The sequence below is a fragment of the Podarcis pityusensis genome (assembly GCF_964106645.2).
Source record: "Podarcis pityusensis genome assembly, chromosome: 11".
Classification (NCBI taxonomy): Eukaryota; Metazoa; Chordata; class Lepidosauria; order Squamata; family Lacertidae; genus Podarcis; species Podarcis pityusensis.
The window spans coordinates 60,081,241-60,107,468 of record NC_138036.1 but is presented as its reverse complement, the minus strand read 5'-3'; the positions used below and the strand labels follow the sequence as shown (position 1 = coordinate 60,107,468).

The 26,228-nt window shown below is 42.9% G+C and overlaps 1 protein-coding gene across 14 annotated transcripts; it reads left to right on the top strand.

Annotated features, from left to right (window-relative positions):
- Window positions 1-1,966: 1,966 nt before the first annotated feature.
- GCNT1 (glucosaminyl (N-acetyl) transferase 1) lies at window positions 1,967-26,228 on the top strand. 14 transcript variants are annotated; one of them, XM_080972927.1, is made up of 4 exons: window positions 2,507-2,790; window positions 15,779-15,839; window positions 16,072-16,256; window positions 19,070-26,228. In XM_080972927.1, exon 4 carries the CDS (start codon window positions 19,142-19,144, stop codon window positions 20,450-20,452), a length of 1,311 nt encoding a protein of 436 aa, XP_080829053.1. In that variant the 5' UTR covers window positions 2,507-2,790; window positions 15,779-15,839; window positions 16,072-16,256; window positions 19,070-19,141; the 3' UTR covers window positions 20,453-26,228. The 14 variants fall into 14 exon arrangements, with proteins under 14 accessions (XP_080829058.1, XP_080829050.1, XP_080829048.1 ...); XM_080972926.1 differs by lacking the exon at window positions 16,072-16,256 and adding an exon at window positions 10,190-10,237; XM_080972930.1 differs by lacking the exon at window positions 16,072-16,256 and adding an exon at window positions 10,190-10,237 and having other exon boundaries at window positions 15,779-15,916.

Genomic DNA, 26,228 nt, shown 5'->3' with positions numbered 1-26,228 from the left:
CAGTCACCCTCTGCTGCTGCAGAGTCACCCTCCCAACACCAGAATGACTGCTGCTAACCTGGACAGTGAGTGGGTGCTGCTGCATGGGTGTGCTGGCAAGAGTGCCCGGGTGGCTCCCCTGGGGTGCCACCCTGACCTTGCCACCACCCTGTCCCACCTCCGTAAGTAGCAGCAACGCTGGTGCCAGGATGGCAACTCTGCGGCACTGCCCCAGTGATCCTGCATTCACATTTTCTCACATATACAGAGTTGCACAACTCTGGATCCAAGCTATCCTGTTTTTCCTTGCTAAATTATATGGTTAAATAGATTTTCCTGCCACCCTTTAGACAGGAAAAGTTCTCCACAAAATATTTTTGTGCAGCAGTGGCCAAACCAACTCAAGCTGCATCCTGATACTGAAAAATTCTGGGAAGTGTTTCACATAAAGCATTTCCAGTATGATCTTCACTTGGAATGATCTCAGTAGGCTGGGGAAGCTTTCACTATCATTATGTCTGTGAGAAACATACCTACAGTAGGTCAATTGGTTCAGGTCACTGAACTAAAAGTAAAGGCATTTTATTCATGAACTCTGTGCATACTAAACATTTCTCAACTGTTCAGCTTCCCAGGGCATTTTGTATGATACAGGAAGCTAAGTTTGAGATGCTCTTGGACTACAATTCCCATCATCCCTGCAATTGGCTCTGCTGCCTGGGGCTGATGGTAGATAGAGTTCAACAGCATCTGGAGGGTTCCCTGCTGTACAGTGATGGTGCTATTACAATAAGAGCAAATACTGGTAGTTTATGGACTTCTTTTTTTATCACTATTGACTGCAGCTGAATCCTGAGAATTGACGTGACCTGGGATAGCACTCCTGCCAACAGACCAGGTTCATAGCTTGCTGGCACTCCTTGCTTTCAAATTTCAGGGGTGTCCTGTGTGATGCCAAAATTAGGCAATCCCTGCCTCTTGTCTTCTGTTCCAACTCATTGTTGTGGCACCCCCTGCGGTGCCCTCTTGGCCCAGTGCAGGAGAACCAGTTGTGCTCTCCTAAATCTGCCTCTACTTCTTAATTCTGTTGCTGGGGGCCCAAGTGTCTTAGTGGCAAGAATTACCTTTGCCTGCCTCCTGCTGGTTCACCAGCTAGTTGTTCCTGGACTGGGGCAGCTTCACCTCAGTTAGGTAAAGGGACCCCTGACCATTAGGTCCAGTTGTGACCGACTCTGGGGTTGTGGCGCTCATCTTGCTTTATTGGCCGAGGGAAACGGTGTACAGCTTCCGGGTCATGTGGCCAGCATGACTAAGCCGCTTCTGGTGAACCCGAGCAGCGCACGGAAACGCCATTTACCTTCCCGCCGGAGCGCACGGAAACGCCATTTACCTTCCCGCCGGAGCGGTACCTATCTATCTACTTGCACTTTGACGTGCTTTCAAACTGCTAGATTGGCAGGAGTTGGGACCAAGCAACGGGTGCTCACTCCATTGCGGGGATTCGAACCGCTGACCTTCTGATCGGCAAGTCCTAGGCTCAGTGGTTTAACCCACAGCGCCACTAATAACCTCCTGTTTAGATTACTGCAACATATCATATGTAGAGCTACCCTTGAAGACTGTCCGGAAGCTGCGGCTGCTGCAGAATACTGACGCTTGGCTGGTATCTGGAGTGGAGAGAGGAGATCATATTACTCTGATCATCACATCTCTGCAATGGTTGTCTGTGAACTACTGGACCCAATTTAAAGTATTGATCCTATTGTGCCCCTAATGACTTTGAGCCCAGGTAGCTGAAGGAGCACCTTCTCCAGTATTGCCCCACCTTCAGCAGAGGCTGAAGGTGGGGCAATACTGTTAGGATGAAAGGGGCAACAACCTTAGCCAGCCTCTACCTGCCAGCCTTCTTACAACCAGTCGGTGGGCGGCTCTGCCTGTGCTTCCAACTGCCTGCCCAATGGGCACCAACCACCAGTGCCCACCTAACCACTAAGATCAACCAGAGATGCCCTTCTTGTTGCCCCAACATTAGCTTTGCTAGCCAGGTGGCAACACAAGGCGCAGCACAGGTGGAAGGAGCCTCCAGATTGCGCCCTCTCTTCGGCCTGACATTGTTCTCCCCCTGCAATGGCCACTTTGAGGCACAAGGTAAAAGCCGCTCCATTTGCCCAGCAGGCATTTGCGATTTAATGCACAGCTGGCGGAATCTATTGTTGCTGTTTTATTTCGGGTGTTGTTGTTTAAGGCTTCGTTCTAACGGTATTTCCGTGTTCGCTACGACGGTGTTGTCAGCCGCGAGAGAAGTAAGAGGAAATGCTGCCCCCTCGGAGGCGCTCAGTCGGCAAGTGCGCGCAGGATTGCCGCCCCGCTTCGGCGCAAGGCGGCCACGCGCGGGGTTCCCGGCGGCGGCAGGTAGCTGGGCGTGAGCGGCGGCGCGCCTGGAGGGTTCCGCGGCCAGGAGCGCGCGCGAGGCAGCTCTCTGGGCTCCTGGGCGGGGAGGGGCTTCAGGCCCGGCGAGGGGGAAGCTGGTGGCGGAGGGAGGCGCCTCCGAGCCAGAAGCGAGAGCCAGAGGCGAGGTGCAGCGGGGAGCCGGGCGCCTCGCCCTCCTGGCTCTGGGCTGGCGTCTCCCGAGGATGCGCGCCACTCGCGGCCGGCTGACTTCGGGGAGGGCTTGCTACCTTTGCCGCGCAACTCGTGTTCTCCTCGCGGGGCAGCTCGCGCTTCCGCCTCCGCACAGAAAGGAAACGAATCGGACTTGAACGTGCGCCTTCTCCTCCAGGCGCCGCCAGGGAATGAGCCGCGCGGAACAAGGTGGGCGCGCAGCGGGTTGCGCTAGGCGGGCGAGGGAGGTGCGATCCTCAGCTCTTTTGCATCTGCTTGCTTGCTGCACCCGAGCTTCACGTGTTTGGGGGGGAGGGATCTGATTCAGGCATTCAGTTCTAAAAAGCTCTTCCACACGTTCATGATTATCAGTGGAAAGGTTATACAGGTAAGACGGTGCGTTCCAGACAAGCTTCGCTTCTGCCTTTGGGCTTGAAGCGGGCGGAGGGGAAGCCGCTTTCATGGAGGAATTCCTGCTAAAAAGAAAAGGGAACTGGGTGCAAATGGTGTGCTCGGAAATGGCTGTGAGGCTTTGATAAGCGTTAACTCCGTGCCAGTATCTCTTAGAACTAGAGTCGTTATCAGCTGGCAAAGGAACACGGGGGGGGGGGGGGAGGCATGTGGCTCCTTTGAAAGAGAAAAGTTTCAAAAATGGATTTCTGGTTTAACAGCAGGATGTCTTTCCCGCTCTCAAATATTGTAATTGTTTTGCTTGAGTGGGTTGTTTGATGTTCCTGCCGGCATAATTTCAGTTCAGGCCCTACATTGCTGAATGATTTCTGAAGAGGTATCAACAAGGCAGTCAGCTTTAGCAACTCACAGTGCAACCCTAGCCAATTAAGTCCTGTTGAATTCAGTGGGACCTGCACTCAGGTATGTAGGGTTAGGATTGCTGCCTAACAGGTTTATCATAACATCAACTTTCATGGACTAGGGGCCACTTTGTGAGATGCATGATGTATGTATTGTCTGAAGTCAGCAAGAATATATATGCACATGGCTGTAGGTCTACCATCCTCATATTGTGAGGTCTGAAGAAATTACTGTGTAAAAAAGTAAACTGACAATTAACATTGAAATTTAAATATATGTAAAATAAGACCAGTGAGCATTCACACAGCATATTGATGCCTTTACCTTGGTCAGCTAATTAACACATGTTAATGAGAACTATTCACACCACAGGTGATACCATAATTTTGTCCTTCAATGCTGGAAAATCTCTCTTTTGAGGTTATTTGCATGAAAAACAGCCTCTTAAAACCAGTGTACTGGGAGGTTGAAATGTTTCCCCTCAGGCCTCTGAATATGGTTCTAAGCCATGGGTAGGCAAACTAAGCCCAGGGGCCGAATCCCGGCCAATCGCCTTCTAAATCCAGCCCGCAGATGGTCCAGGAATCAGCGTGTTTTTACATGAGTAGAATGTGCCCTTTTATTTAAAATGCCCCTCTGGGTTATTTGTGGGGCCTGCCTGGTGTTTTTACATGAGTAGAATGTGTGATTTTATTTAAAATGCATCTCTGGGTTATTTGTGGGGCATAGGAATTCATTCTCCCCCCCAAAAAAAAATATAGCCCGGCCCCCCAGGGACAGTGGAACAGCTGAAACCTGCTGAAAAAGTTTGCTGACCCCTGATCTAAGCCTATGTCAGGTTTGGATTTGTTTTGTTCTTTGCTTGGCATCTGCTTTGTTTGCCCTGTGTAGAATGCTGTGGGGCAGGGGTGGGCAATCTTAAGCCCAGGGACCAAATATACTCCATCCACCCAGCCTCTCTGTCCAGCCCTCTGGACTTTCTCCAGCCCCTGCCTCCTCAGACCTCACGCTTCACTGGCCCTGCTGTGTGACCTTTTCAAGGACTCTTTCCTAGCTGAAATGTACCTTGAACTGTGATGTTATCTAGATGAAACCTGGAGAGATAATGTGGGGGTTTTTTGGGGTGTGTATGCGCATGTAGAAACTTTTCACCTGCACATGCCTGGAATTTAGCCTCCTGTACAAAAGGTAGAGTTGCATCACTTGCTCCACACACTTCTTTTTGCCTGTGATTCCCCACTGGCATGTAGCATAAAATGCGGGGGGAGGGGGGAGTAAATTTAGAGCAGTGTAATTGGCATTGGTCAGATCGCCATTATGTTTTTGTTTTAAATTAGCCAGAAGGATTTGGGACTGTGGACACACTAACCCATTATTTAGAACAATCTCCGCTCAATATGTAACTGGTAAAACAAAGGTAGGTACAATTGCACACCATAAACGATGTTCTTGCCCTTATTACTGATGATTTCGCAGCTTTCATCAGGGCTGATTACTTAATTTAAATGCAAATATGATTGAAAGTAATTTAAGTTGCATGAGTGTAGTTAAAAGCTATCCAGAAGGTCCTGAAGCATGTTGAATATGTGTTTGTTCTTTTTTAAAACATACCTTCACATAGGTATTTCAGGAGGAGTTGTTAAAAAAATGCAGCTGCAGCTGCTGAATGATTCTGTTTGATCTGTAATGCAACACTCTTGGACAAAGAGGTTGACACATTTCCAGCCTATTAAAAATACTGTGCAAACCTTTTTTTTTTTTTTAAATCATATTTATTAAAGTTTCCAGAAATATAGAAATACAAAGAAAAAAAAAACAAAAAAAAAAACCTAAAACCTTGCTTTCATTGCCTACTTTCTGGGACTCCCCCCTCCCCCTCCCTACTGTATTCCCCTTTCCTTAATTTGGTTCTACAAGCTCTCACTCCCAATTTGAAACTTAATTTGTTTAACCCACTATCCAAATTGAATTGTACAAATCTTGCCACCGTCCCACATCATTAACAAGAAAAGAAAAAGGATTTTCCCCAAGATCCACCCCAGTTCCTTCCACGAATTCCCTTTTTTAAACACGTCCAATCAAGATAAAATGACATACGTAAGTTATATAAAGAAATAGAAAATAAAAGATATAAAAAGATTCAAAAGATGGTTACACAGCCTTTGGATTTCAAATCTCCCCCCCCCATTCCCCGGTTTGAATTCCCCATGTCCATCAGTCTATATGTTATCAGCCTGGAGGTCTCAAGTCATGGCCAAATTTCTCCCCAATTCCATCTTGCCGATTTTCTTTTAATTTATTAATTTTAATAATATTTAACTTCAAACGTCCAATCTAACAGAGGCCTTTAATTTCATTGATCTTTACCACTCCTCCCATTGTTCTTTCCGTGTCGTAGTCAGTCCTTTGTTCTTCTTATTCCTCACTTTCTCAGGTTTCTTGTCCTGTTCAGCTGCTAAAACGTTCTAATTCAGAAATCTGGTGTCTCTACAGAGGTTTGTTATTCAGGAACTAAAACTTACGTCCAGTCCCTTCCTTTCTTCAATAGAAAATTCTATTGTCTCCTTTAATGTAAATACCTCTGTAGACAAAATACTATTTCAGTTTTGCAGCTTTCCCAGAAGATAACAAGTCCTGTGTGAATCCCGGAGTATTTTTCCACTTACAACCGTTCTTGTAATGTCCCGAAACCCCTCTAGGGGGATTGTAATAACTTTGTATCCTCTAATCCAAAAATCAAATTGTTGTTCCTTATTTTCCAACAGTTTATATCCATATTGTAGCAAATTGTAACAAAATTAACCAGCAAAGTCCTCATAACAAAGTCCTCTTTATATTCTCCGGCTTTGACAGCTACTTTGACAGCTGTCAAAGTCTCCGTCTCTCTTCACCAGGCTCCGCGGATCGCCCCGGTTCCCAGGGGGGGGGTTGCATTTTCCTTCTCACCCTCCACTCTTCTCCTCCAGCACAGTTCTTATAATTTCCCATCGTGGAATTAATGATTTTTATCAGGAATATACTTCTCTTTCGACCTTGGTTACCCAGTCCTTGTTTTGGAATGTTTACAATAGGGGGGGGATTGACTTCCTTTTTAGATCGCCCCCGCTCGTGCCAAATCCGAAAAAAAAATCCCTTTTTTTTCTCCTTTTGAACCCGGTTTCCCAATTTACTCACGGGTTGTTGTTAATAGTCCAAATTTCCAATAGAAGAAGTCAGCGCTCTCCGTCGAATGGCATGCGGCTGCGCTCGGCAGGGAAAGCAGAGGACTCAAAGCACCACGCCGCTCCCCGGCACCCGATCCGAAGCCTTTAAAAAGGCTCCTTCACGAGTCGGAAGGGCGCTAATGGTGCCAGCCGAGTCACCCATGTCCACGGGCTCCGTGCCCGTGGTTTTTAAGGGTCCCCGCGTCGCCGGCGCGGTAGGACCCAGCCCCTGCCGAGCAGACTCCCTCCGGAGCTCGGAGGGAGTCCGCCATTCGGCGATGGCGCCAACCCGGAAGTCTAAAAATACTGTGCAAACCTTCAGAGTACAAAAGTGGTGGAAGTTCTCTGTTTAAGTTTTCTTGCGACTTTCTTGAGGACTGACTACTTCACTACCTTGTGGGAAAGTTGTGTGCTAACTTGAAATGTGCATGTGCGTAAACAAACATGCTTTAAAAATTATTTATTTACTTGTACTGTTTCCATACTTCCCATCAACTGAAGCCCCCAGTCTTAAATAGCATCCCTGGTGCTCAAGGGCAGCAGATACCTAGCTATTCCCCATTGACTATCTGTGGCTATTTATGATGAGCAGTCATGAGCAGGCAATTCAGGATTGATCTGGCCTCAGGCCTCCTTTTCTAGGGTGTTCTGAAAAGGATATCTGTTTAAAAGAAAGAGGAGGGGTTGGTGGCTTTTAAACAGGGGTGTGAGTGGCCCATTTGGAATCTGTGCTGCTCCAAACAGGTCTTCTAAATAAGGCTGGAGGTAACAGATTTCAGGCTCGCCAAGAACATAGAAGCTGTTGTGCCGAGGCACAAAGGCCTTTTCTGTTTTGGGTAGCTCTTGGCTGGTTTATCCTTTCTGCTAAAATTCACTTATTCTCTTCTCTTCCTTTTTAATTTGTAAGAAGTAATTATCCTGCCATCGCGGGATGGTCAGGGTAAGCTTGGGTTTCTTTTCAGGAACTTTAATAAGGTGGTGTCAGTGGAAGCCTTGATTGTCATCTCATTCCTGCTACACAGCCACCATCTGTTTCAGTGGAGCTCCTGTCAGGGTGTTAAGCAAGCCCCATAGGCAAGAAGGGAGACTGAACAGCGATAGGGCTTAATGGAAGTCCCCCACAGGGAAGAATTCTATGAATACAAATATTGTGCAAAAACACAAAGGGATGATCAGTAACAGTGCTGCATAGTTTATGATTGCTGTCTGGTCCCACCCAGTTTTTCACAATGAACAAATACCCTTCTGAAACACTGCCTTTTAAAGGAGGTTATATTGTCGTGCTGTTTTATTATATGACTGTTCTCCGCTGCATTCATAAACTTCAAGTCTGTATAATCTTATTTGTCTCAAGCAAGAGCAATGTTTGCAAGAGTTCCCTGGAGCTTTTCCCCATTGCAAGAACTTTTCTTTGGCACTTCCAGTCACATTCTTTTTAGAACAATGGTGTGGTATCTTGCAGAAGCTGTCCTTCTTTACATGACCCTGACTGGCCCAGGCCAAACGGGAATGAGCAATTAGTAGCCATCATTCTTTGGAAATTATCTCTTTTAGTTTGTGGAAGAATGAATACTAATAATAACCAGGACATCTTTTAGTTGTGGAAAGTTTGTAAGCAAATGCTCACCAGCTTGAAGGAACAGTGCATAATCTTCCCTTCTGAATTCATTTTGGAATTCAAAGAGGCAAAAAGATCCTACAGAACTCCTTGCCATAGTATTAATTATGACAAAATGTTATCTGTGTAGATTTCTATTACTATGGCCGTATCCCAGGCACCTTCATGGCCTTGATCTGTCCCTGTGTGCAATGGTGGATCTTGGGGTCTTAAATTTCAGTGGTGCCCTGTACAGCACCAAAATTCAGCGCCCCTCCACCTGTCGCACTCCATTCTAAATCATAATTGTGGCATCCCTGGTGGTGGCCCCAAGGCTCTGCATCCAGTATGACTGAACCAGTTGCACTCCCCTAAATCTGCCTCTCCTGCGTGGATGCCGTCAGTGATGTCTTTTCACCATTTTATGGGTGCCCTGCCTCCCAGCTGAGAAGGACCCCTATAATTTCCCTCACCCTTATGGATTCTATATACAAATATTGTTAAGTATACTAACAGAAGATGGCACAGGAAATGATCCCATAGTGCTGTGAGTAACCAAACTACAAGAAAGAAGATTCCACCTAAACATTAGGAAGAACTTCCTGACAGTAAGAGCTGTTCGACAGTGGAATTTGCTGCCAAGGAGTGTGGTGGAGTCTCCTTCTTTGGAGGTCTTTAAGCAGAGGCTTGACAACCATATGTCAGGAGTGCTCTGATGGTGTTTCCTGCTTGGCAGGGGGTTGGACTCGATGGCCCTTGTGGTCTCTTCCAACTCTATGATTCTATGATTCTAACCACTTAAATCATACTCACAGTGCATGCTATGCTGTGTAAGGTCATAATCAGCGCAGTCTTACTATGCTATTATGTATAAGTCATTATTCTGTCAGTAAAACCTACCTTTGTATTTCCTCCCTTTTTTACCATATAGTAACAGGATTTTAGTTTTCTCTTGTAATCCTCAATAGTTCAAGAATTGCCAGTTTGGTGGCAGATCATGTGCTTTGCATGCAGAAGATTACAGATTCAGTCTTCAGGAATGACTGAGAAAGACCCTATCTGAATCCCTAGAGAGCTGCTTTGAGTGTAGACAATACTAAATTAGATAGGCCAGTGGTCTGATATAAGGAAGTTTCCTGCTAGTTTGTTACTAGCTATATTGAAGCACATTCAAAGCATGATCTGGGAATAATATTGCTCAAATATTGGCTCAGCCATAAGCAAAACTGAGGAGTCAAGGGCAAGTCACTGTTAAGTCAAGCTACTACAGGTGGTGATCATTTTGCACAGGGGTTCTGCTCCTGGCCCCTACACACGTCAGCAGAACATATATAAGCATGCCAACCCAACCCACCCTGTTGTGTTCTGCCCCTTTCCAGGTCCAAAAGGACCCGCATGTTGGCAATTGCGCATCAACTGGATGTACCTAAAATTGTTGCTGCCTGTATAAGCCCTTGGCCATGTGCAATTTGAGGATGCCAGACTATCCTGCATGGCTACACTAGGGATTGCACTCTACACTGATAGTGCAATCCTAGTCGTGTGTATTCACAAATAAGTTCTGCTATATCAAAGAGTGAGGCTGGGATTGTAGCCTAAAGAATTTAACTCTCTTTCAGTCACTGCTAGCTCTTCAGTCTTTAAGAATTCAGAGTCTTATCTCTTGAGTCCTTCTTTCTGTTTCATGTTAAAAGTGTGTTATCAGCAGCACTTAATGAAAACACTGACCAGCATTATTCACTGTTTTTCCATTCCTAATACCTTTTGCATGCAGTCTTTTAGGCAGCTGTTTATATGTTTTATAGTAGCACTGTCTAATCCACATTTCACTTCAGCAACAACAACTTGTACCGGGTCTACCTTAAAAGTACAACAAAATTAATTGCATTTCCTTAATTAGCTGGAACCAATTCCTTACCAAGAATGTCTCTGCTGTCTGTAATAATAATTTGTTAAACCATGTTGATTTGTGGCAATTTCCTTTTTCTTCCACAAGGTGTACTCTCAAACTGGTTTGTTCTAATGTTCCTGGACATAAAATTATGTGAGTGCATATTTCATCCTCAAGTTTAATGGTGGGCACTATAGTTGTTTTTTAATAGGCTGCCAAGGTAACATCAGTTCTCAAATATGATAACTAGCTGTTTTAAGAGCTACTCATCTTTCTCTTCTGTGATATGTGCATAAATGACATTGGAATGTGTAAGTATCTTTTGTCATGTTTCCTGGTGCAGGGGTTGGACTAGATGACCCTAGGGGTCCCTTCCAACTCTACAGTTCTATGATTCTATGTATGTTTTCCTCTGTCTTTACTACATCCTGTTTATTCTTTCTTTCTTTTCTGGTCAGTGTCATTTTTCTCCTTGTTTATAAAAGAAAACATGTTTTGCACTTCTTTTCACCCTTGGTCTTTTCTCCTTGAATTCAGAAAGGGAATATTTTGATCTATTCCTCTTTTTTGGAGACTACAATATACCCATCACATAGAGACTAGAATTCTGGTCTTGGGATCCACTTTCTGCTCTGGCATTCTTCTCCTACTCACCTGAGGGGTGGGAGATCCTGAGTTTGCTGTTGCTGGCTGGATGATTTCCCTCCCCCTGCCTGCATAGAGAATTTACATGTATAGACTTTCTTCTCACATGCAGACTGCATATTTTTGACGTTGTTCCGACCTCATGTACTTCCCAGTTTCTGGTCATTAGGAATAATTTCTTTCAGGACCTTCCAGACTCATGATCCAGTTTCCTTTTATTCCTTTCTGCTTCTGTCACTGTCTTTATCTTTTTCTGGCTACTCTTGATTCTGTTTCTTCAAGTTTTGACTCATTTTCTTCTCCTTTCATCTTGTTACTTGTGGCTCATCTGGCTTTCTGGGAAACTGACTTTCTGTGAAACTGTCTCCAAACTGTTGCAACTATTACTTAGGACACCATATAACAAGAATGACCGGGAGGGAAGCTGGACTTTGCATATTGAAAGCTGCAGGTCTAGAATTTCACCCCACCCAACACTCCAATGGCACTGCTTGGGGGGGTGTGAAGCTTTTGGTGGTGAAGTAAGAACTTTGTAAGTTCTGACAACGAGTTTGATCACATCAGTCCAGCTCGTGTTTGGTTCCTTTCACATTATATACCTGTTTTAATGCTTTCCCAAGCAATCCCAGTCCCATTTTTAAAAAACTTTGTTTTATGTCTTAGTATTCATTGTCACCCAGTTCACTTTGTGCTTTAACAGGGATTTGGGCAAAGATATCCCTGGCCCCAGATATACCATAGTGGCTCTCTTCTGGTTTTCCTACTGCATTTTTTAAATGGTTCCTTCTGTATAAGCTTGACTATCGTGGAAGTTAAAGTGAAAAGTTATGTATCGAATATCATTTATAAAAGTGAACTTCACCTATTATTATTATTTTATTTTATTGAATTTATATACCGCTCATACCTGTAGGTCTCAGGGCGGTTACACAGAGCCCTCTATTTTGAACTTGTATCTCTTTTTCGGCAGAGTGTGTGTCAAGCCACATGTTAATTTAATAATATTTTTAAAAGGCTTTTTAATTCACCCTCTTTCTTTTTAAGGTAAAGCAGCCTCTGGCCCCCAGTATGGTGTTGATTAAAATCAGAACACTTGGCACCAATTTCCTCCCCCAACTGCCTCTTTGCTCCTGAAAGTACCATTTGGGGGGCTGCATTTCCTTCAAAATGAAGCTTGCCTTTCTGATTTTAAAATTAAAACTGTGATTAACATAGCATGTTGTTTAGGCCTTCCATATAAGTTTAATCTCTATGGATGCATTGGTTCATTAAGAAAGGCTGAATAGTTGCTAGATCTTGTCTCGCAGCACTGCAAAATTTTGTGAATACAAATGGGGCACTGGGCACCTTTGATAATGGAAAGGCTCCTTTAGAGCTTAGCTCATATTTATTTCATCTTTTTAAAAACCTAATGTTACTAAACAGGAAACAACCCCCCAAACGCTTCTACAAAGACACTTAACTATGGATTAAAGTACTATAATGTCTTTTTCTGAGTTTAAGATTAAATTTAGTTGGTCATAGGACTAATCTGAGAAAAGCCTTCTAAAATGCAATAAGAATTTAAGGTTTAAGGAATCCATATTTAAGTTGCTTAAATGATCCTATTATGCAAGAGTAAAGACAAATCCCTTTTCTTGTAGCTACAGTTCTGCGTTTTTTTGTAAACTATGCAAATTAATAGGTTAAAAATGATGGTCAGTAACACAGGATGGTTCCTATAATTCAGGGTTGGAAATATATATAGTCCAGATGTTGTTGAACTGCAACGCCCACTCCCTCTGACCATTGGCTATGTTGATTGCAGCTGAATTAATACCAGGTGACTTCATTCTGATTCCTGATTAAACTAGCCGGTATCTCTGAGGTGTGGTTTACACATAGGCAGGGAATAATGTTAGAAGTATGGTTTTTGTTTTCAACAATCTTCTTTTTTTTGGCACCCCTTATCTGTCCCTCTTTAAAAAGATATGGAGGAGGGAGAATAGTTCCACCATGAAGGTCCCACTGATTCATTTCCCAGAGTGAATCCTACACAGGAAAACAATGCAAGAGAAGGCAAGAAAGAACAGTCTTATGTTTAATGTGGTTATCTAATCAGGGGTCACTCATTAACAACCCAGAAAGTCAGGGAATAAAGAATGACCAGTGATAAAGACCACAGATTTAAGACTGTAACTGAAACAAATCAATCAGTTGTATGGTGCTTCATTCAAAGCACATAATTTCTTCATATGGAAGATAATGTTAGTCTGAACTTTGCTCTATATCACTACAGTTTGATTCAAAGTAAGATAGCAATATAGTACTTATAAGATTGCTGTTGTAATTGCATTGACAAAGCCATCAATCATCCAAACAGAAGATTTGGCCTCTTTCTAAGTTCCTCTACCCATCTGATTCTCAAACAGCACTTCTAATTTCCACAGCATATCCTAATTTCTAAGTTTTCTAGCAGACTTTGTATTATGCAATGAAGTTTATGGTTACCCAGCCAGAGGGAAGAGCACATGAATAGGAGTTTGGTAGACAGCAGTATGGAAAGAGGGAGGGAGGGAGCGATAGTGAGGGGAGGATTGATCAAGAACTGGACAAGAAGGATTTTACATCAATTGCATCACCTATGTGAGTAGGACAACGTAGGATGTAGACTATAGGTATCCATAGTCTACTAGGAGGAAATGTAGTGGTTCTCCTGCTTTTCTATCATTTCTTTATTAAGGTCATTTTTTTCAAAACCTTTCAACAGTGCTTAAAATTCCACATCCATTGTGTTGCTACTGTTCTTCTCTTTGGCATTTTACTAGGCTGATGACATGATTAGACCAAAGGCCTATCTAGATCAATATTCTGTGTGACCAACTTAGCATTATGCCTGAACTTGTCTTTGTGGTTTGTTTCCCGCAGACAAACCACAGATGGTTACAGCCCATGGTTTGTCCAGAGTAAGACAGATCACGAGCCCCAGGTTGAAGAGAACACAGCCCTGGGTAGCGCAGCAGCAGCAGCAGCAGCAGGACCAGAGAAGTCATGCTGTAGCTTCAGTCTTCACTCACAGAACCTGTACTTTCGCTCAGTCATGCTAAGCCGAACTAAAAATCTTGATGCTGGATTTGTTATTGCTGAACTCTTTTGCATCTTTTAACATGAAAAATCAAGATCCACTATGTGTTAAAGAGTAGCCACTTCTTTTTAAAAATGTATAAGCATTGTCCACTCCAACAGTGGTGAAGCATTATTGTCAGTAGGCAGATATACACATACATACCCAATGTTTTCTCTCTTAGTCATACTTAAAATGCAAGCTCAGATTTAAATGCCTTTCAGGTCCAGCATGTTGCAGGCTTAGTACCGTATATATCTTACTATGCCATGTGAGTTGGAGTTTGCTGTTGAACCCAAACTGAATGAAAGATTTGACAATGTCCAAGGCTGCATGGTTTTCTGTATGGTGGACCAAACAAGTTTGTGGCAGCAGCACAACATTTGGGGAGTGCTTAAGCACACAACACAATCCTTTTAAAAGTCTTTGGAAACCCCATTTTTATCCTGCATAGCCCTATGACTTGCAGAATCATGGTCATTCAGCTTTTTCCCACCTCCTTCTTCTTCTTCTTCTTCTTCTTCTTCTTCTTCTTCTTCTTCTTCTTCTTCATTTCTATACAACTCTTCATCCAAGGATCACAGGAATTACAATATAACACAAAAATACATACCACAGTAGCAAAAGCAATAACCCCCCTCACACACCGTTTAAAAGGCCATAGATTTTTTAATCAGTCAAAGGCTTGAGAGAAGAGGAATGTTTTTTCCTGGCACCTAAAGACAAAAGTGCCAGGGGAGCCTCCTAATCCTCATGTGTTCTGTTGGTCTTTCCCTGGTTGCCTGCTTGCCACCACCAATGCGAGGAAACTCCAGCCAAGGTCCATTGCACAGCCAAGTCCTTTACTCACGAGCAATGATGAGTGACACCTGGGAACTCTCTAAAAGCAAAGTTTTATTTCTTGCCCAAGCAGGAAAGGTTACAGCAAGCAACCAGGAAAGCAATCAGAGGGTGGAACCTCAATCTCTGTTTACACTCTCCTTTTATCATCATATATAGGCAAGACACCCAGTGATATGGTCTTACTGCTAGCTTAACCACAGATGCCATTTTCCTGTTCATAGAATGTCATGCCCTGGCATGCTTCTATAATTTTCCTTTATATCTTTTCCTCTTCTTTGTTATTTTTCTGTTCCTCTCTTAAGCTTGCATTTCAGCATGATTACTGAAATCCAAGTGGGAACTGTTTGGCTCAAGATGGCATTAGTCTTCCTTCAGTTATAACACCATGTTCATGAGGTAAGCTCTGAAACTGGGCCTGAAAGCTCAGCAGAAGCCACAGAAGAGCACGTGACTTACAGTTCTGCTCTTGCAGATTCTCTAGTTATGCGTGAAGCAGAATGCACACCCTGTTCTTGACTTAGGAGATCCAGAATTTCAAAGAGAGCATGTCACTTGCCACAGGCAAAATCTGTGAACACTACTTGGTAAGCAGATCAGTTTCCAATTTTCTTCTTACTTACAATGTTCTATCCTGTGACTCAAATCTTTTGCTAGGTGTTTCCTTGCCTTCTTGAAACATCAGACCATCTGCTCTTTCACATGCTGCTGTAAAAATCACATTCCCCCTCCCCCATGAAGTATTCTTCTATGAGCAGACACTCATTTTATTTCTTACAGGATGTACCTTGGGGTCCTTACTCCTGTCTGTGCCTTGACATTGCTGGGAGATTACAAGGAAGGCCAAATTAGATTGGTGTCTCTGTGTTTCATCTTTGTCATCAGAATTAAACCAAAAGTATGCAGAATGTGGTAGTGAAGTCAGTATAAATTAGCAGGGTGGGAGGGGGCATTAATATAGCCAGGTTGCTTTTTATGTGCTGTAGCAACAGTTGAGTCTTTCATCAATCTCTCTTTACCTTGCTAGCAGGGAGTTGAACAGTGTGGACTTCATGGCACTAACTCCAGCCAAGACCGTTAACCAGGACTTTGTTCATCATTTACAGGTCTCTGCCTGGAAAATTGACACAGTGGTCTCTTCAGGATGTTGGCTGGGGCGAAACAAAGGTGAACCCTGATTGCTGTTCAGGAAGAAAGGAGGAGGAAGGGGCAGTGGGGTGTAAAAAGAGGTCAAACTTCAACGTGTTAGTCAGTTTCTGTAATTAAACCTTATACATCCCAAGTCTGAAAGTTGTACCATAATTCACTGCATAATTGTCACCACCACATAATTGCCACACTCTGTTTTTTCGGTCCAAAAATTGGTTGAGTCGCATGGTAAATTCCTTTCCTCCCCCAGCTGCCACCCTGCTCCCCTCGTTCCTCGCCGTCTCAGCCATAAGCTCCCAGGCCATCCCTGGGCATCTGGCAAACGGCCAGGAACTGCTGCGGGACTGCTCTGCCTTGCCTGAAGAGCAGCACAAGAACGATGAGGGTTCTGCGTTAGCGGCCCGGGATACGTCACCCAAGAAGGGAAAGCAGCCGGTGAGCAACCACCTCCAACACCTGTCCATGACCCCTTTGTCTGCCTCTGCCCCCAGCAGAACCTTCAGGCACCTCTAGGTGCATATTGATCATCTCCCAGAGGCCAGACAGCAGGTTGGGGTGGGAAACAAAGGACCCCTCACATGAAAGCGAAGGGAGGGGGAGGTTGGATCTGAAGCTGTGGAGTGGAGGATTCTTTATGGAGTTGCTGAATAAGCCCTCCCCCAGTCTCCAAATCAGCTGCCATGAAAGGGGCGGTGAACGTGAGCGAGAGGGCAGGTGTGGGCTCAGGGACCAGAAGCTGCTCACTGCCACCACCTCTGTGGTCTGGGATGAAGATGGCAAGGGTGGAGGAGCAATAATCTGAACAGCCAGACAGACCCCCTGGGGCAGAAGCAGCTGCCGGAGGTCTGGCATGGAACATGGCGCAGGTGGGGGCCTCATATAATGGTTGCACCCCCTTTTTTGCATCACAGATTTAGTGTAAAGTCTGTGGTGATTATGTGATGAAATACTGTATTTTTGCCTTTGCTTCTCAGAACTCAGGGCAGCTTCTACCAGGTTCTTCCATTCGCACTCTGGCCACATTTGTTTAGCTTCAGAAATGGGACTTCATGGGCTGCTTTCAGATGTTCTGGTCCTAGATGTGCATGGAATGTATGTTACCACAGATAAATGAGTTGATGGTAAAATGAATGATGCCCCATTCTCTGTGCTGATTGTTTATTTGCTATAAACTTCTGCTGGAACTTGATGAGAAGTGATCTTTTTCTCAGACTGATTCAATAAGAATATAATTAGAGGTTCCAAAGAATGTAAACTTTCGTTTAAGGTAACATTAATGTTTAGCCAAGCACCCATCTTTTAAGTTAAAGGCTTTCAGAAAACTTTCATTATCTCTCTTTCTTTGTAGATTTTCAGTTTAAATCACTGTTTAATTCTGTGGTGTCAAAAGTAATGCTAGGATACCTTAAAAAAACCAATAATTACAGATTGAAGAAATGCACTGTTAGCTGCTTAGTGTCTTAAAATCAGAAAACTTCAGCCTGTCTCTAAATATCCTAGTATTTTATTTCCATGAGAAATCTCAGATTTATGTTTAATTAGACAAAAGGACTTGGTCTTCTGTGCCAGCTTACATCCATCATGGGAGTTATCCATTTGCTTGATTCAGTCTTAACATGTGATCATGCAGCTTATTGACTTTTGGCCACAACAACTGTTGCAGTTGGATATGAAAGGAAACATATCAAAGGAAAGGTTGAAAACTATACCAGTTAAACAATTCTATCTTAGTTTCTCTTCACTGCTTCTATCCAGTATAAACTACTGCAGCTACTTTGTGTCTAGGGTTGCAGTCCTTTGGGTTGTAACCAATGCTGGTCCTACTCAGAGTAGACCCATTGAAATAAATGAACCTAAGCTACTTAAGTTCATTAATTTCAACAGGTCTGTTCCAGGACCAGCATTAGATCCATCCCAGTGCAGGACCAGCCCACCCATGAGGCTGGGTGAGGCGGTGGATCTGGCCTCTGAGGAGCATTTTGCCTCCTCCCCTGCGACCCCTCGCCATCTGCTCCTCTTTGGCCTCCTTTCACTCAACAGCCCCCCCCCCCCGCAGTCGCCTCAGGTGATGACTAAGGGAAGGGGGCTGCCGAGGTCAGCATTCTTTCTTTTGCCTCTAGCAGCAAAATGACCTGGCTCAGTCTTGATCCTTTGTAGGCTTACTAGAGAGCAAAATCGACTGAACAGAATTAGGATTCTGAGTAACTATTGTCAGGTTGCATGACTTTCTGTAGTTTTGCGCCTTCACTGGTTTCTCTTTTCTTACCTCCCTCTCCCACATCACCACATGTGTTGTATTTTAAAATACCAGTCAAAGTTCCCCACCCCCATCACTTTTGTTGCATCCTGTGCTCAGACGTCTGTTCCTCTTGATATCAAGTTTGCTTCCTCTTTGTCTTTATTTAAGCAGCTTCTTAATCTTCTATTTTCTACTGTCCTTAATTCATGTGATATTTTCTGGGTCAGAGGTATAATAATGGTTAGAGTGTCTGACTAGGACAAAGAAGAGTCAAGTTCAGCTCCCCCTTCAACCGTAAAGCGAAGCAACCTTGAGCCACTCACTACCTGTTTGCCTTGCTCTGTACACAAACTTTATATGCTTCCTTGAGTGGCTTGGAGGAAAAGCAGAACATAAATGTAATAATAAACTTATCAAATCAGTTGTTGTTCCTTTTTACTTACTTACCTTCCTCTTTTCCTGTCTGTAATTTTTAGATTGTAAACTTGCAGTAGGAGCCCGAAGGTTGTTCAGCCATTGATAATTAGAATGATATTGTAACTAAAATGTTTATGATTTTAGCAGATATAAAACAGAACAGATGATGTAGCATACCTTAAGTTTTTCCTATAAATTAATTAGGACTATGAGATGACAAATGTTCCTGAGAGGTCCCAGCATAATGTGTAAAGTGGCCATATATATATAGAGAGAGAGAGAGAGACAACAACCTAGGCCAAAGATAGCTAACACGATTCCCTTCAGTTGTTTTGGACTACAACCCCATTATCCCTGTGTATTGGCTATGATGGCTGGGGCTGATTGGATTTGCAGCTCATAGTATCTGGACAGCTCCAAGTTGGCTACCCTTGACCCTAGACTAGCCCTGGACTGGGCATGCCAATGGCACAACAGAACTACTAGTGAATAAGCATTGCACCTTTAACATTCCACAGATTATCTGTGACACAGATAAAAAATGCAGAATTTAATTTTTCATTAGAATTTATGTGTACTTTCACTATTCTAGGAACTTCTGAGAAATGCAGACAGAAGGCTCTGAAGCTGGATCCTGATCATGCGTATGAAGAAAGTCTCTTAGATGCATGGGAGGTTGCAAACACACTCTGAAATGCTGAGAAGGAAACTTCGTCACTGTCATAACCTACGCTTCAAGTTTCTACTGGTGTTGATTTTTACAGCAGGCACCTTGTCCCTTATCAAAATCCACCAGAAGCCAAGCTACATACATCATGGACGTCTGGAGCTAACTGATGAATACCCAAATAGTAACATCAACTGCTCCAAGATATTGCAGGGAGATCCAGAGGAAATTCAGAAAGTGAAGTTGGAGCTCTTAACTGTTTCTTTTAAAAAGAGCCTGAAACTAACTCCAAATGATTACATCAACATGACAGCAGACTGCAACTCCTTTATTAAGAGGCGAAAGTATATTATGCAGCCTCTGAGCAAAGAAGAAGCTGAGTTTCCCATAGCATATTCAATAGTAATTTATCACAAAATTAACATGTTTGATAGACTTCTGAGATCGATTTACGCACCACAAAACTATTACTGCATTCATGTTGATAAGAAGTCTCCTGAGTCTTTCTTGGCTGCAGTGAAGGGGATTGCTTCATGTTTTGACAATGTCTTTGTTGCCAGCCAGTTGGAGAGTGTAGTATATGCTTCGTGGAGTAGAGTGCAAGCAGACCTCAACTGCATGAAGGATCTCTACAGGAGGAGCGCAAGCTGGAAATACCTGATCAATCTTTGTGGTATGGATTTTCCTATCAAGACTAACCAAGAAATAGTAGAGAAACTAAAAGCTCTCAAGGGTGAAAATAGTTTGGAAACCGAGAAAATGCCTTCAAACAAGGAGACACGATGGAAGAAGCATTATGAAGTTGTTGATGGCAAAGTGAAGAATATGGGAATAGACAAACAACGCCCACCTCTTAATACACCCATTTTCTCTGGCAGTGCTTACTTTGTTGTTAGTCGGAGGTTTGTTGAATATGTCCTAGAGAACAACAAAATCCTTACTTTTATAGAATGGGCCAAAGATACTTACAGTCCTGATGAATACTTGTGGGCTACTGTTCAGCGAATTCCCGAGGTTCCAGGTGCAGTCTCTGCCAGCGAGAAATATGATGTCTCTGACATGAATGCTCTTGCCAGGTTTGTTAAGTGGCATTACTTTGAGGGGGATGTGTCCCGGGGTGCTCCGTACCCACCTTGTAATGGAATTCACATCCGCTCTGTGTGTGTCTTTGGAGTGGGAGACTTGAACTGGATGCTACGAAAACACCACTTCTTTGCCAACAAGTTTGACACTGACTATGACCCCTTTGCAGTTCACTGCTTGGAGGAGTATTTAAGAGACAAAGCACTGTATCAGCACAGCCATTAAAGTGCAACCATCTGCATGGTACAAACCCTTTCCCTCTGATAAGGATGTCAAAAATATTAGAGATTAAGTGTGCGGTGCACCTCTTGCCTCTCTTCCACCTGCCTTGCTGGTCTTTTTTAACAAGCCTTGTAGGATGTTTACTAGCTGATTATGTTGTTCTACATACTTTGTCTTGGTTTTCTGCTGTTCCCAAAGGATTCCCATCATATGCATTCTGTTGTAATAGACAACAACAGAACATTTGGTATGGTCATTGGAAACAAAGAGCTCAGGTTTTCAACATTAGCACTTCATAACAGTTAAACTGGACTAAAGCTTCCCCTGCCTTTAAGAATCTTATTAGAGATCTAAACAGTGTTCTCAATTTTTTGGTGCAGCTACAAAGGGCATCCCCCCCCCAATTAATTATGAAGCAATGGCAATTAGAAAGGAGGGAGGGAGGGAGGGAGGGGCCAGGAGTGAGCAGGCATCATAGGATAGAACATGGGTTGTCTAGCAGGACTATACTTACAAATACAAAGAAAACTGAGAAATTCCAAAGCCACAACTTCTGCAGAGTTCACATTTACAGTTTGCGCAAGTATCTCTAGAGCCAAATAATTAAACCCTGCTTTTGTTGAAAATCCATGAAGCTTTTTAAAACTCTGCCAACAGCTTTGTATTAGCATACTTCATAGAAACCACAAAATGTATTTTTATGCATAAATTTTAATAGTCGGCTGTATTCTTAACACATTTTGTAGTTGTTCAAAAGTGATGCAGCAAAAGCCTACTGGCTAAAATATTCTCAGGGAAATATTAATGTGCCTTGTTGTGTTAGTATAAATGCTTCATTGTATACAATATCTTCTGTTTGTTGCTTGATACACTCTTGGAATATTTCATGCAAGTGATATTGTAACTTAATAATATTAGTCCTGACTTTCTGAACACTTTAAATATAAATTAAAACAGTTTTCTTCAATGGCATGAGTGTGAAATGCAAAACATGACATTCAGAATTGTTGCTGGTGTAACCTATTTTCTATTTTCTTTCCTTTTTTCAAAAACCTCTGCAAGGTCAGCGAGGCACATGTTGGCATGGTATGATTTACATAGGCTCACTTCTCATATTTGGTGTGAGAATCATAGGCAGGGTTTGATGCCCTTGTCTTCCCCAGTATGGATTGCATTTCCTACAGCCTGAAGCCCTTCTCGGAACTAATACCATTCTAAAGCCTCTGGGAATCTTTTCCTAGGCCTTTGGGGAGTCGCTTTGAAGATGTGCATGTGATTCAGAGGGGACTTAAATGCCCTACTGAAGATTCAGGTGTTGCCAAGTGTTCTTGCTCCATAACACTTGATCTGTACTATGTATAATTCTGTAACAGTAATATTTCGGCACTGCTCTTTTATATCCACTATGGTATAAAAAAATCAGCAATCTTCTATGGAAGACAAAAGGAGAAAGCCAGTTATAGTTTAGAATGGGATCTAGAAACCTACCAGCATTCCTATTATATATAACATAGCTCGCTTTCTCAAAGAGGAGGTATGGTCACATTTTGCTGACTCTCGCCCCCAGTCGAGTGGCCGGGATGCCAGGCTGTTTGCAGAATCAATCTTAGGCACAGGCGTCTGGTTGCTTTGGGGATTCTTGCTCTGCCTTCCTCTTTAGAGCATACGAACTGTGCTCATTATGAACTGGTTACAAATAACCTGCATTTGCATCTGTTTCCCCCAGTGCCTTTTGCTCAGTTGCCATTTTTAAGGAGTTTTGCTGCAGACCAGCCAGCAGTTCCCATTGCCAACCATTCAGCCATGTGAGCAGGGGCTGATAGAAGCTGTAGTCCAAAGTGCCTGGAGGGCCTAGGTTTGGAAATGCTGCTGCAGACCATGACATCTCTACAACCACCTCACTACCATTTTCTTGCTCTTTCTGCCTGTGAATGAACTTCAGACCTAATATTTTGGGTGTATGAGCTCTTAAACCTGATACTGACCCCTCCGCCTCTGGATGCTGACTTCACAGTACACTTGGTTGTTAATTTAAGCTGTCTGGGTTGAAATGTCTTGCTTATCTTGTTCCTAAGAAGCTACCTACTCCAAATATGTGCCATACATATGCACACAGGACCACATTATCTTGTATTGTGGCTCTGGTGCAAGTCATCCTATGTATCTGAACTGGTGTCCTTTATAATGTTACTCAACTTCTTTTGAAGGGCAATGTGTTCGTAAACACATTTAACAGTGCAATAAAGGAAGGGGAAATGTGTAGGAATTTATTTTGATGCTATATGTAACCTTATAGTTGAAAGTCTTAGGATGATTATAAATGAAGTTTCTATTTTATTAGTGATTACATTTAAATGGCTCCTCTGCTATAGACTATGGGAACAAATAACATCTAGAATCTTACTTATATACACACAGCTCTTGTTATATAGTTGGTATATATTTTCGAATGCATGCCATTTCTGGCATCAATAGGACATTTGCAATGTTGAGTACTTAGCGCAGCATTAGCAGAGAAAGAAGGGTAGTGTTGCAACAGCCAGGCAAAACTTTAAAATGCAACTTGGCAGGGGACCAAGTTGTTTGCAATGCAATCTTATGCTTGCTTGCTTAGAAGTGTGTCATACTCAGGGCCAGCTAAACCCCCGAGGTAAGGTGCGGTAACCGCCTCAGGCGGCAGGGTCCCCAGGGGCAGCAGATTGCAGTGTTGATAGTTCTTTAATTCCCTTGTTCCTGATGTTGATCTTCACTCACCTTGTCTTTCCTGGTGGGGAGGAGGCCCCCATTTTGGGGTTTGCCTCAGGTCTTGGGCTGGCCCTGCTCTTGCTATTTTCAGTGGGGTTGAGGGCTGTATTCCCTTGGGGACAGCGTTTGTTAGGGGTCATATGTTGCTAGTAGGTGGAGCCAGAGCAAAAACTGGGCAGGGTTTGCAACACAGCATAGCACTTGTCCTGTACCACCCACTCGCGGTGTACTAACCATCATTCTCACAGCACAGATGAGAAAGTGACCGGTGTTCTGGAGAACAAGAGTTTTATTGCAAACCGTGAAATTTTGTCTTGGTAAACAACTTCAGGGTTATAAGGAGATCTCTGCTGCATCTTGCACAGTTTTAAGTAAAACTTCAGTTAATCACTGCTTGAAAGCGAAGGCTACATCACCAGCCCACTGTATGTTTCACTTGCTGAAAATGGAACTTTCAAATGGGAAGAAAGGTTATCTTTAAAAGTGGTGATTGTTTCCTTGGACCTGGTAAGCATACTGTGGTTGTGCCAGTGAGAATAAAAACTAAAGGCAATTGACACTGGTGCTCTGCAACTAAACCTGTACCAGTATATCTTTTCCATATGGATCTTCTGCAATACCAAAGGAAGTTGAGCATGTTATTTTTAAGCTATTTTGACTGTGATGTCCAGCTATGATAAATTAGATTCCAGATTCCTACACTGTGAGAGAAAATACCAAAAATGGCTTCTCTTATCTGAGTTTTAGTACTGTGTTTAAAATAAATATAATATCCCCAACATGATGCTAATTGCTAATTCAAATAATTAAGTATCTCATTATATTAGTCAGCTATTTCAACCTAGAGTCTGTTAGGCAGCAGTGAGACTATGAATCTTAATTGGGGTTCTATACTTGGGGAAGTGTATCCAAGTTATACTGAACATGTGTGTAATTCTGCAACTTGCATCTGCCACACTCATCAAGATTCTGCAGTGGTTTTAAAGCTAACAAACGGGGGTGAAATTTTTTTAAAGAGTAGTTGGTACAAATGCAGTTGTACCTCAGGTTACAGACGCCTCAGGTTACAGACTCTGCTAACCCAGAAATAGTACCTCGGGTTAGCTTTGCTTCAGGATGAGAACAGAAATTGCACGATGGCAGGAGGCCCCATTAGCTAAAGTGGTACCTCAGGTTAAGAACAGTTTCAGGTTAAGAACGGACCTCCGGACCGAATTAAATTCTTAATCCAAGGTACCACTGTATGGGGGATTTTGCATATATACTATACTGCTTGCAAGGAGGGGGAAGTATACTGTTTGCAAAAATATAAATTTGAAAAGTATGGAGAAATGTGGATTTCAGTGCCTGTACTGTAATATAAAATACTTAATCCAAATACACTGGGTTTGTCTGCATATATAAAATGCTGTTGTTCCTCTTTTAATAGCTGTGCTTGTTCAAGCAAAGACAAATGATAGGAAACAGAACATTTTGTCTTTAAGCATTTGATCTTCATGCCAATTTTAACTACCACAGAAGTCAAAAACAGCCTTTCATTTTTACTTATATGATTCATTTTTGTATTAAGAGGTTAGCTTCCTTGACTCATGCAAAACAGTATCTAAAGTTTTGCATTCAATAGAAAAGAGGGGTCTCTGTTTTCTGTTCAGCTCTGTTTTATGATGATCATGGATCTGCCACATCAGTGTTAAGCTGATGTGAAGAACTTTTGCACTGGGGGAACTCTCCCCTTACAACAAATGAATCAGATTCTTAAGAGCTTTCCTTCTCTGGTGAAATCAATGAAAGCTGTGTTTAAATAAACAGAGGACCATATGAATATTTGTTGTCCTATTCTATATTTCCAACTGATAATCTCTTGTTTATTTAAATGAGGTATAGGAAATGTGTGTACTTGTTCAGTGAAGAGATTCACAATCTAAAGCCTTAATGGAAGTTGACAGTATGTAGGTTCACAGGCCAAATCGGCAGATGCAGAAGAGGAGATGACAACTAGATGGCTACAGTGCTGTTAAAGAGAGAGATTTCCCCCGCTTTTGTTGAACTGGAATGCATTTTTTTTAAATCAGTGGATGATTTATAAAGCGAAGGATAACAAACAATGGTGGTAAAGTCTGTCTATATACAGCTGTGTGAAATGTACCCAGTGTACTCCCAAGAGCTGAAAATACAGAAGTTAAAATGATCTGCAAAAACTGGAGTTTACAACAGCAATGTTGGTGGCACACCTGTTCCTTATGGTTACATCAGTGGTGGACTTTGGTACTATGGTGGCCTGAGGCCTGAGGCCAAAATTTGGCACATACCCCATATCCTTGTCAGGTAAGGAGGCACTGAGGGCTCTACAAGGTCCTAGCGCCCTCCCACCTCTTTCCCAAAGCTGGAAAAATGCTAAGCCAACTTTGGAGAGGACGCAGGAGAACTCTAGGACCCTGTTGGAGCCTCACGCCTCCTTCCCAAAGCCCAGTGTCTCACTAGGCTTTGAGATAGTGTCCTCTTGGCTCAGCTCGCTGGGGCTGATGGAAGTCGGCCCCCACAACATCTAGGAGGGCTCTGTGTTGGATATTCATACTCTACACAAGTTGGTGTGGCAGGAGAGGATGGCAAGAGTGCCAGGAAAATTCAAGGACAATCAAAGAAACATTTAAACATTTCAGTGTATCAAAATATTTTTTTCAGCCTATGGATAGATAGCTTTAAAAAATAAGAGCAAGACCAAGGCTTTTTTTGTGATGAGATGAGAATTGGTCTCAAATTAGACATAAAATAAATGTGATTACCTGGCAAAAGCAAGTTCACAGCTCTTGCTGAGCTTGTATACATACTTAAGGTACATATGTAAGAGGCTCGTTTCTAATCATATTTTGGGAATGGTTCATGTTCTTATGTAGCTGCATTATTTTGTACTTTATGTCCCATGATCATATTATAAAGTTGTTGTGTTCTATGTTATAAATCAAGCACTGCTAGGAAGTGTTTCTTATTGTTTTCTAGTGTATTTCTTATCAATAAAAAAATTGGTGTGGCACAA

Coding starts and splice junctions, on each gene's coding strand:
- GCNT1 (XM_080972932.1), top strand. CDS start 19,142: ATGCATGGGAGGTTGCAAACACACTCTGAAATGCTGAGAAGGAAACTT.